The following is a 12,107-nucleotide window of genomic DNA, read 5'->3' on the forward strand; positions in this document are numbered from 1 at the left end:
ACCACATTGGAAAGGCAATATGAGAAATATATATATATCCATGTAATGAAGCATGACTTCGACAAATATGCAAGAGTGGGTCTCTTAAATGGTTAAAGAATGATTCAAATGATATGGTGATGCTGGACCATTTCGACCAAGTTGGAGAATCATGTTTTCGACCAAGTGTTAATACTATAAAGCACACATCAAGCTGGTCGACAAATGTGACGGTTTATTGAATGAGCAGATTAAGCAAAGCAACGGTTATTGAAGAAGCAAAACTTAGTGGAAGTTACTATATAATGGCTATTAAAGTGGAGTAAAGGAGAACGTGGCAGTTACTTACTGAAGATGCAACATGAACATGGCTTGGAAAATGGAAGTGGCTGCAAGTTATTATATTTGTACTTATGCTAAGTATGACTCTAGTGTAGGGAGTTATTTTCTAAGATTTAATCTCAACCGTAGGATCTAGTGGCAGTTTCATTCCAAGTTCTATAAGTAGCAAATCTAATTGTAAAATTAGGCAGGCTCACACAATTACTCAAAACTCTCCATGGATGCCTCCAAGTCTCATGTGACATATGGCTACAAAGAGACTAAGAGTGTGTTGTGATTCTCACCTTTTATGTTCAATGCAATTTCATTTCCTTTGCCATTTTGATTTCCTTTTACTTTTTGTGTCTCTTTTCCCTTTCGATCCTCTACTCTTTTTCCCTTTTGTTCATACCGTTCTTCACAAAGACCCAACCTTGACATTTAAAACGTCTTCACTAAAGAACCCAGAAAGGACTCCGAATCCGGTCCTTAAATTGCTTTTGGATTCTATTTGTTTACCAAAATTCAGTGTAAACAAATTGGCACACCCAGTGGGACCATTTTAGTGGAAACTAAGTTTTAAAGTGTCATTTATATCTGGTCTAGAATCTATTTGGGTTTCAGGATTCAATATTAAGACCATAAGTGATTTGACATTGTTTGTGTATCCAATATCACTATACCCAGATTTCTTTACTTGATAAAGGCCATATTTTTCTTTGCTACACATTCTTGTGAAGGGAAAATTTTTCACTCTCCCAGTCTTGACTCGTGAGGAAGCAGCCACTGTATTGCATAAACAACTTGGTGTTACACAAGCAGCTGCTGAAGAGGAGATCCGGAAGTCCTTAGGACCTTATGCTCAGTATACATGGTTGTTGAAGTTGGCTGAGGACATGGCTAAGGAAGGGAAGACCAAGAAAGCTGCTAGAGCCTTCTTGCTGCGTTTGGTGGGGATGACGATCTTCTGTGGGAAGACAAACAACAAGGTGGATGTTGCATATTTGGGGATGTTCATGGACTTGAAAAAGGTTGGGGAGTATGCATGGGGCGCCATGGCATTGTCTTTCCTTTATGACCAGCTGAAGGACGCCACCAAGGTATGCACCACTAGCCTTGGAGGATACTTAAATCTGTTTCAGGTATGATTCTATAACTCTTATTTTAGTTAAATTGTAATTAACGTAATTTAATGTATAAGGTATCACATTTTGATGTATGAGTATTTGATTGCAGGCATGGATATTTGAGCACTTCCCTGCTTCATTGTTTGATAAAAACCTGAACAGGAAATACAGTGAGAAAGACTCGCGAGCTTGCAAATGAGTCACCAAGAGGGGGACTGTGAACCTGCATGCGAAGAGGCTAATCCTAGATGACCTTAGGGATAGCAGTGTTATATGGACTCCATATGACGAGCATATAGTGGATTGGCCCTTTCGGCAGGAGTGTCTTTACAGTGGGTGGATTCGGCATTCAGGCATCATCCGCCCATATCTGCCAGAGCGTGTGTTGAGGCAGTTCCATATGCTCCAGGATCAACCCAATTTACCACCGGCAAACATTCCCCCTGTTGAGGATATTGATGAGAGGTTCGAGAACATGGCTCATTGCGTGGCTGCTCAACATACTGACACTCCAACGACAACGCCTCGCTACTTTGAGTGGTACAAGTCAATCTCACACCGCTTTGTGGTCCCTCCTGAAACAAGAGGTCCTGTGGCAGTAACTCTTGTGGTAAGGATCAATAATTTAATGACTAGTTTGATTTTGTTTATGTTACAATTTATGATTTTGTTTCATTGTTGCTTGTAGGATGTTCTCGAACAATTACGGGAGTTGAGTGATATCACAGTTGACCCCAGTGAGACGCCTCAGCAGATCCTCGAGGCAAACCAGCGTATGCGGGATATCATACTGCAACACTTGGAGTATGGAGGTGATGATGATGACAGTGGCAGTGGCAATAGAGTTGCACCTCATGGTGGTGGTGGCCCTGACAGAAAGAAGAAAGGAAAAACATCTACCTCGAAGACTAGTTAGGTCTAGTGTTTTAGGATTAATTTATGGATGACTGTATTGAAGACAAATTACTTTTCACCTAGGATTAATTTATGTTGACATGTTATGTTATGTTGTGATGTGAATAATTTAGTCTTCAATTGTTGTGTTTTGTACCATTTACCTGCTTTGTTTATTATCATGTTTCTATTTTTGTACCATTTACTGTTTTAATGTTTCTGTTTTGCCTGAAACGTTTCTGTTGCAGAGTTCCTTTATTCACGCACTCTCAGGGTGCGCGAACATCGCACACTCAGGGTGCGACAGAGTCGTACCCTCAAGATGCGTCTTAGACGCTCCATGAGAGTGCGACGTGTAACAAAATCTATGTTCAAACAGTAACTTTAAGGCCAGGGTCCCTGTACATTACACAAGTTCTGAATTAATCGCACTCTCATGATGCGTCCTAGACGCTTCTCCATGGTGCGTCTCAGACGCTCCTTGGAGAAGCGTCTCAGACGCATCATGAAAGTGTGATTTGTAACTCCAAACCAGAAACAGATCTGAAACAGAAACATGATGAAACAGACATGAACAGAAACATATCCAAGAAAAGGACTTTATTCATAATTTTGTGATGATACATTACAAAATTTTCGAACATACAAGTACAATGACCCCTAGACCCTAAGTCCTAACCCTAGTACTTGACATATACAAGTACAATGGCCCCCCCATATGGGATACAATCAGGAGGCAGTCTTCTTCTTCTTCAGGTCCTCTTTCTTGGCTTTTGAGGTCCCCTTCCTTGTCTTCTCCTCCTCGGCATCCCGGATAGATCCAGTGCAACCACCTGAGCCTGGGTGAGTCTTGATGTTTCCATCACAATCTCACACTGCCGGAGGGCATTTTCTACTGGAGCATGAACCTATTCTATTTAGCAACTTTGAGTACTTTAAACAAGCAAGGATGAGCAAGGATGGTCACCCCTACATTAGCAACTTTGACACTCTGAATTTGAAATTTCACTTTCAAAGTACTCAAAGTTGCTAATGTTGGGGATAACATCCACATGACCCCAACCACTCAAAACCCCCTAAAAAACAAGACATAAGAAAAGCATAGAAGAGGAGGGGAGGAAGAAGAGAGATTTTGTGTGAAAATGAAGGATTGGGAAGCCCTTTTTATAGAGCTCCGGTGCCCTAGGTTGTAACGACGCACTTAATGACTCATTTAATGAGTTTTACCGGTTGTTGACTCATGGTCAATGGCCGGTGCGTTTTTAACGCACTCGGAAAATGAGGTTCAAACTGCGACCATCACGCAATTTAAAAATGCGTTCGAAAGGGGTAATTTCGGATTTCAGAAAATTCCTTCGGTCTGAATAGCTGTAGGGGGGTCTTAATAACATTCCCAATATGCAAATGAATGGTTGAGTCTATCCGAGTCTCATAATCTGCCTCCCCTGAACTATACGCCACCCAAAACTAAAACTTCCTCTTAACATCTCAGCTTAATTAATGGGGTCCACCTAATATGCACCACTTTTTAGTGGTGTAATTTTGCACCACTATGTTAATTGTCCATTTTACCCCTGTTCAAAAAATTAATCCCATCAAAATCCACCCGGTAATACCAATATTTTTTTCTTTTTATAAAATAATTTTTTTAACAGGGGTAAAATGGACAATTGGTATAGTGGTGCAAGGTTGCACCACTAAAAAGTGATGCATATTAGGTGCCACCTAATTAATGAGGAGCTATTACCTACTAACGCACTCTTTAGAACTTATTCTCTCATGCACTCTTACAAATACTTTCCCCATGATAATTTTTTTTTTGAAAATCCCCATGATAAATTGAAACTACCTTTGTTATAAAAATCTGATTGCAAGTGCACCTTGGTCCCCTTTTATAAGATTAATATATTAATAATACATAAAAATTATGAAAAAATGAGTAATGGATGATTTAAAAAATTAATTTTTTTGATAACAAAACATATTTCTTCCATGTGAACAACGAAAAAAATTTATGAGAATAACTTTAATATTATTATAACTCCATTAACCACATTTTTTAAGTGACGACAGATAGTTATTTGATTCTTATAATAAAGAATGAAGTAGTATATACTTAAATAAAGTAAAAAAAAAATCTTACTTTTAGATAATTGTGTTGACTTTTTTTAAAAATAAATCGGTATATTTTTTTTTTGATAGGCAATTAGACATATATTGAATAGAAGTACAAGGGGTACTTCAACCCAATACAAGAGATGAGATGAAGAAGAGAGAAGAAAAGAAAACTAATGAACAAGAGCGAAAGTAAAAACCTACCAATGCCGAAGCTGCCCTACCTAATACCCCCTTGAAAATAGACTTAACAAAACAGGCCTCATTAAAACCTCCATAGGATAAAACCCCCCTTGGGAAAACCTAGAGAGGAAAAAAAGTACCCAATTTGCAAAGTCAAAATGAAATTTTCAAGGGGTTTACAAAAAGTCTAATAACCCACCCTAAATGCCATGCCACCAGAAGCTAGTGAACCAACCAACGAAATCATGTTGTGGAACTATTTGAGCAGCAATGACAAACAAGCAAATAGATCCCACTTGCTGAGAAGCAAACAAGGCCCCAAGATATAGATCAAATTTCTGCATCCTCCTACTGTTAAAGCACTTTGCTTTAATTCCAACAATATCACAAATAAGCACCTCCAGCAATGTTACCACACCTTCTACGAAATCTCCATAAGGCACAGACCCAGGGTACAAATTTACAAAAACCTTTCACCTCCTCAAGCCTTCAGAGCAACAAAAAACCAAGCTAGCCACAAACCCTGCTACCACCAATGCTGACAGAATGGAAAATCAAAATCCTACACCATAATGACTTAAAGCACCTGTTTTACATATCTTCGAGACATGCCAAGGGTTCATTAAACCATTCCCATAAAGAATGTTGAAAGCTTCTGTTTCTGGCTCTCAGCCAATGCCACGCCTTCACTCTTGCTTGGTCAAAAATTTCCTCACATGTAGAGCTCTCCTCCTTAAAGATTTTAGCATTCCTAGCAATCCAAATGTGCCAAACAATTGCAAGCCAGATTGAGAGAAGGCCGCGTTTGGACTTTGTGTTTCCAGATGTACAGTTGTAGAATTGAATAAGCTGATCACAAGGAGCTTCAGAGACTACATAATATATCCCCACCCACTTTAGCATCAACGCCCAGATCCTCCAAGTAAAAAAGCAATTAAAAAACAGATGAGCTGTGGTTTCTTCGTCAGAGTCACACAACGGACAAGTGGTATTAGTGAGAATTATATAACATACATTGTGTTAAAGAATTTCTTTTTCATTTTTTGGAATAAAGAAAAAAATTCTTTTTCATTTTAAAAATAATATTTTAAAAGAAAGTGTGTTGCAAGAATTTTTGTTGATTACATGAAGTCATGCTTTTTTAGAGTTAAATTGCTATCGTAATTTTGGCTCATTATGATCAAGGTTAAATTATAGGTCTTCCTAGGAGTGTGGTGGCTCTTAAAAATCAAACTCTTGATCTAGGTGTTCAAACAACCACTTTATATTATTGCCCACTGCGTTGCGTTTGAAACTTGTTGGGTAGCCATACTTTTTTGGTTTGAAACGGGTGTCCTCCTTTGGAGGCAATCCTATTCGAACCGGTATTAATGAGAACTCATTTCTCTTTTTCTAATCCAACTTATTTCTCTTAATGGTAAACCCATAGTATTTTATGTACGCAACTACCCTGCATACAATGAGAAAGCTAGACATTAAAGCTATTAAGAGGAAATGGTTTAAGATTGTTTAGTTTGCAAAGGCTTTCCAACTATGAAGTAAAGCAATCAAGCATTAATATCATGTTGGAGAATCTTTAAAATTACGATAAAGCAACTTTGTCATGTTTAGTATCTAGAGGGTCTTAAGAACATTTGAAGAACACAAAGTTTGAAATTCCTGTTTTTTGGCAACTCAGAAGTGAATGCAAATGTATGATAAAAGTTCAAATGAATAGTGAGAGTGTTCACCTGCTTCTTTTCGTGCTTGTCGATGCTTAACTCTCACGAAACCCAGACTGTATCAACTTAAGAAATCCCTTGTTAGGGTTGCAAGACGACACTACAATGATGGAAGCAAAAAGTGGAGCCTGAGTTCTGATGAATCGACAATGATAACGCGGAGCAAATAAACGTAGCCACTCAGAGGAGAAGATCAATGAAGCGGTACTTAGGATTTTCAATGAGCCCCAAAATTGATGTAATCCTCCAAATAATAATATTCTCCAATGTTGTAATTCTATAATTGTGTCTCCTAATATCTTATTGGATTAAGATATATATCAATCTTATTTTAGGGTAAATGTGCAAAATATTAAGATAAAAAAATTGCGTCCGCAAAAAGAGTGTTTGCTACAACAAAAGGGGATCATCCCACCATAATTTACAAGGGATATTAACTGCATTGGACACTAAAATATGCGGAACGTTATTTGCCTAGAGCTTGACATACAAAAACTCTATCTTCTTGAAGCCAAGGCCTTGCAGTCCTTGATAATGACTGCTGTTTCTGAGGGGCAAAACGATTTATTAAAGAAAAGGAAATATAATAGAAGATGTATTATATGAGAAAAATGTTCTTATGTGATAACATGATAATAACGGTCATGATTTATTCTCATGTTCTCACATAAGAACACATTCCTCATATGATACATTCTCATATCTTATATTAAGAAATAAATGAAAAGAAAAAAACTTAAAATTTTAAAACATAGACTTTTCATTTTAAAATCTTGAAAAAATTGACATCTGACTTTTTTTTTATGGAAAGCATGGTGGTTAACACCTAAATGCAGATAAAGCTGCTACATAAATGGTGCATTCAGGTAGCACTTCTTGTTCACATGTTGCACACTTGGAAATTCAAATTTCCCATTCAAGCTTTATAACTGACAGATACAGGCCATAGTACCTTATCCTTCATCTCTCTCACATTCTCTCTCCATCAAACACCAAAACAAATGATGATGCAGGTAAATCTCCCTTCCTTTCTTTTCCTTCTCCTTCATCCTCTGTTTTTCCTCTGTTCTCAAACAGAGACTTTAATTTTCTCTCATTCTCTTTCTTGCAGAAGCCAACTCTTGCCATTGCCACAACCCTTTTTACCATTTTGCTTCTCCTTGATTCTTCACTCGCTCTCAAGGTACTTTTTGCTTGAATGGTTACAACTTACAACACCTTCAATATTTTTGTTAATTTTTGACAACCCTTATTGCTAACCTTGTGTCTGAGTTCAAACCTCTTCAACAGGAAGGACAAATATGTGTGGCAAACAAGAACTGCAACTCAGGTTTGCACTGCGAGACGTGTGTGACAAATGGAAACGTGAGACCACGGTGCACTCGTACGCAACCAATCAACCCAACTTCAAAGGTCTCATATTTTTTTCTTCAGGGTTATGTTTGTTTTGGAGTTTTAATAGTACCATGAATGTGCTTTGTAATAAAGTTGTTGATTTTTTGAATAGGTGAAAGGGTTACCGTTTAATCGGTATTCATGGCTGACAACGCATAACTCATTTGCTCTTCTGGGTCAGAAATCAATGACTGGCTCTGTGATTCTGTCTCCTACAAATCAACAAGACACCATCACCGATCAGCTTAATGTGATGTTCTCTTCCATCCCTTCTTTTTTTTTAATCCAAAATAGTCACGTCTAAGCGTGAATCTAGTCTAGACTAACTTGACCGACGTTTTATGTGATTATAAAGTCTAACTTGACATTTGATCGGAAGGATATTTCATTCTTCTAAAAACTAACTTGCCTAATGCGAGTAGACGCTTGCAGGATGGATTTGAATTGAGCATTCAAACACTATTAATTATTGTGTTTGGTTACTAGGAAAATTTAAAGTGGAAGTTAAGAAATGACAACCTATTTAAACTTGTTAGGTGATCCTTTGTCGTGTTTCTCATAATGTTTTGTCTAGTCTTACCGGGAAAGTTAAGCTCCTTCTGCATTTTGGTCATTGAAACATAGCAGAAGGTCCCCACTTTCTATTTTTTTTTACCCTATTATTTGAAAAAGACTGAAAGTGGTTGGCGGAGAATAATTTGCTATATATTGAAGTTTACTTTAGGCCAAGAATGTGCTGAATGTTAGTATGGGAACTAATATTTAAAATTGGCTAAACAACTGGGATTTTTTTTACATGGTTGAACAGTTCAAAAAATTACTAGTTTAGTAGGATTAGTTAGAGAGATTCTGTGAAAGAGTACTTACTTTTTTGTTAAAGAATGTTTGTTGGATATTTTTTAGTTACACGTTTATAATTTAATTAAAGACACTAGTGATGAAAATAGCATTCTGTTTTCGGCAAACAACTTTGAAATAATCAAATCTAGCAATGAGGGAAGTTAGTGGGTCTAAGAAAACAAAAACGGAAGTGAAAATTTGTACTCATGTCTTCTAGAATAGAAACAATTGAAATGAGGAAAGAGGAAGGTATGAAAATGGTTTTTTAAACAAAATAGAGGGAGTTAAATTGATGTTAATCCAGTTAAATTAAACCTAACACGTAGTAGTTAATTAAGTCAAAATTGATAACATGTATGTAGAAGGATGTAAATTGGCTTAAAAAAATTATCAGGGATGATATTTAAAGATTTTTAGAGGACCTAACATATAAACATATTTAGGCAAAAAAAAAAAAACCTTGAATTAAGTGATGCCTAAGTGCCTAACAAGTGGCATGATCCCTACTCCTGAAATAAATGATTTCAGCTCAAGAGCTTTGAAACCTTAGAGCATCTTTATCCATCACATTTATTAGAGTGTTTACACTTTATTCTTTACAATTTTTCATAGTGTTACATCATCTAAACCACTTACTAATTTTTTACTCCAACCAAAAAACTCTTAAAAGTTTCTCTTGTAGACCCCACAATCAACTACATACTTTGGGTGATTAAATGATAAGCAAATATAATAATATTTTATATGAACATATTTATGAGAGATACATGAGAGAGAAGTGTCTACACTACCACACCCAAATTAGACATGGTAGAAGAACCGTTTCCCTTCAATGGTGTGAGACACAAGTGGGAGAGTCTCTTTAGTGTTTAGTGTGAGACACTCCCATCGGAGATGCTCTTTTTAGTTATTATGCTTATATTTCAATTTTTTCTCACAGAATGGAGTAAGAGGTTTGATGCTTGACCTGTATGACTTCGAGAACGATGTTTGGCTGTGTCACTCATTTGGTGGCCAGTGCTACAACTACACAGCTTTTGTAAGTACAAATCGGCTTAGTTGTTGCTATTCTAAATTAAGGACAATGTATAAGAACAAAATGAATCTTTCACACTAACTTCAATGTGTGAGTGCAAAATCTTGTTATGCTTTTTTTCACTTCAATAGTTACTTATCTGGAATGTGAACAATGCAGCAACCTGCCATCAATGTTCTGAAAGAGATTCAAGTATTTCTTGAAGCAAACCCATCAGAGATTGTCACTATTATAATTGAAGATTATGTTACTTCACCAAAAGGCCTAACAAAGGTGTTTGATGCTGCTGGACTAAGAAAATACTGGTTTCCAGTATCTCGAATGCCGAAAAATGGTGGAGACTGGCCAAAGGTAGATGATATGGTGCAGAAGAATCAGCGTTTAGTAGTCTTCACTTCAAAAGCGTCTAAGGAAGCTTCAGAAGGGATAGCCTATGAGTGGCGATATTTAGTGGAAAACCAATGTAAGCACACCAGGTTCCTAAAATTTAAGTTTTTCATTGAAATAAATTGGTTTTGCAATTCTGACTCAAGTGTGGTCAAGGGTTTTACCAAAAGCGCGGCTCTTAAGAGTCGAACTTTTGATTAACGCTATTTTTAATCACTGCGACAACACTTATTTATATTCTAAAATTTAAGTTTGGTAACAAAATTTCAATTGGATTTGCAGATGGAAATGGAGGCATGAAGGCTGGTTCATGCCCAAATCGAGCTGAATCACCATCTATGAACACAACATCAAGATCCTTAGTCCTGGTGAACTTCTTTCGAGATCTTCCAGATGTAGCTCAATCTTGCAAGGACAATTCAGCCCCTCTGCTTAGCATGGTCAGCACTTGCAACCAAGCAGCCGGCAAACGTTGGCCTAATTTCATTGCTGTTGATTTCTACAAGGTATTGTATATTAGCCATGTTAATTTTTTATTTTTTCTAAAAAAACACCTTTTCATGTTGGCATCAACTTCTTTTTCTTTATAATCAATTCTGAATCCAGAAGTGAATGAAACTTCTCCTTTGATTAGTTTTGTCTTTAGAAAAATTGTAGAAGCTACACACATGCACTGAATTGATATTTGCCAACAAACAGAGTAGGAGAAAATGCTAAGTAAACGAAATATGTGTTTGGACTTTGGATCAACATTGTCACAATTAATTTTAGATAAAATTTATTTTGGCAATATAGATTATAGAAAACGTGACTAAAAGTGAAATGATTTATTTTTAAATATATTTATAAAAAAAAAATTTGTAGGCTAATATTGTGAAATTCACTTGCTTCTCAGATTTAATTATGTTTAAAATAATTGTATATGAAACTGAAATCAATTCTCCTAGTAACAAAAATAAAATAAAAAATCAATTCTCCTAATAACTACCAAACACATATAACATCATTCAAGATTGATTTTACGCTATCATTGTGCGCTTTGAATGGAAACCAAACATGTACATGCATAATAAACTTGTAATACATTGATGTTTCAGAGGAGCGACGGAGGAGGAGCCCCAGAAGCAGTAGATGTTGCAAATGGTCATCTAGTGTGTGGGTGTGGAAACATAGCCACCTGCAAGGTTCGGTTAACACCAATTACTTTCATTCCCCCTCACACTCATCTAAATTTGCATGTACTGAATTTTGATTTGTGCAGGAAAACATGGGATTTGGAGCATGTCAATTACCTGAAGCTGAAGCAACTCCTCAACATGCAGCAGCAAAAGTCTCGAGCTTTGGCATTCAAAATTGCAGGCCTGTTGATTTGTTATGGTCTTTAGCCACTACTCTTGTGGCTATGCTCATTGCATTGTGAAAGAATTGTCATTTCAATTGGTAAAATGGAAGTGGAAGAGAGTAGGAGAAAAGAGTATGAAAAAGAAAAACAAATTTTCTGGGGTAATGCTGAATTGGGCGTCAACATGTATGTTCATCCTCAATTTCTCCATTATTTTTCTTTCAATCTCTCTCCGTCCAAAATGTGAACCATTGGTTTTATATCTTAGATTGGCGATTCACCTCCAAGCTTTTTTGGCTCACTAAGTTTAAAATTGGTGGTTCGGGTCTCGAATGGAGAGTGATAAAGAAGAAAATGAATAGAGAATATCTGATTTTGGTTGCAAATTCATGTTTGAATAGATTAAGATGGGGTGTGCTGCAATGTAGTGAACTTTCTTATATTTATTTGATTTTTATTTTAGGGGTGAGTTTTAAAAGCTGTGGTTGTAATTTTAAAGTCATATTATGTATTCAATTCGCTAAATAATTAAAGGGTGTGATTTTTTTTAGGTTCTCTTATATTTTACATTCATACTATGTTGTCTTGTTAATGATGACTCGTAAATTAGACGGGGAAATGCAGATCATGCCTGGGAGTGGGAGTGGGAGTGGACGCTCTCGGATGTAGAAGGAGCAGGTAGAGGTAAAAAAAAGAAAAAGAATGAACATTAATGATTGATGGAGATTTTGGTAATTGTCATGTGTTTCAATGCAATCTATTGTGAG

General features: G+C 36.6%; 1 protein-coding gene across 2 annotated transcripts; it reads left to right on the forward strand.

The window, feature by feature from the left end:
* Positions 1 to 7,197: 7,197 nt before the first annotated feature.
* On the forward strand, positions 7,198 to 11,890 carry LOC130715069 (PI-PLC X domain-containing protein At5g67130-like). 2 transcript variants are annotated; one of them, XR_009011548.1, is made up of 10 exons: positions 7,198 to 7,353; positions 7,452 to 7,523; positions 7,631 to 7,753; positions 7,848 to 7,985; positions 9,516 to 9,614; positions 9,771 to 10,074; positions 10,281 to 10,504; positions 11,096 to 11,182; positions 11,260 to 11,526; positions 11,609 to 11,890. XR_009011548.1 is itself a non-coding variant. In XM_057565069.1 (9 exons), exons 1-9 carry the CDS (start codon positions 7,342 to 7,344, stop codon positions 11,416 to 11,418), a joined length of 1,218 nt encoding a protein of 405 aa, XP_057421052.1. In that variant the 5' UTR covers positions 7,198 to 7,341; the 3' UTR covers positions 11,419 to 11,890. The 2 variants fall into 2 exon arrangements, 1 of the variants encoding a protein (XP_057421052.1); XM_057565069.1 differs by having other exon boundaries at positions 11,260 to 11,890.
* Positions 11,891 to 12,107: the final 217 nt, after the last annotated feature.

This window comes from Lotus japonicus, chromosome 4 (assembly GCF_012489685.1).
Source record: "Lotus japonicus ecotype B-129 chromosome 4, LjGifu_v1.2".
NCBI classification, from domain to species: domain Eukaryota; kingdom Viridiplantae; phylum Streptophyta; class Magnoliopsida; order Fabales; family Fabaceae; genus Lotus; species Lotus japonicus.

What these genes read in the sequence shown, in the direction of transcription:
- LOC130715069 (XM_057565069.1), top strand. An exon ending in CAATCAACCCAACTTCAAAG is followed by an intron (nt 7,754 to 7,847) that starts GTCTCATATTTT and finishes TTTTTTGAATAG; the next exon opens with GTGAAAGGGTTACCGTTTAA. An exon ending in ATATTTAGTGGAAAACCAAT is followed by an intron (nt 10,075 to 10,280) that starts GTAAGCACACCA and finishes TTGGATTTGCAG; the next exon opens with ATGGAAATGGAGGCATGAAG.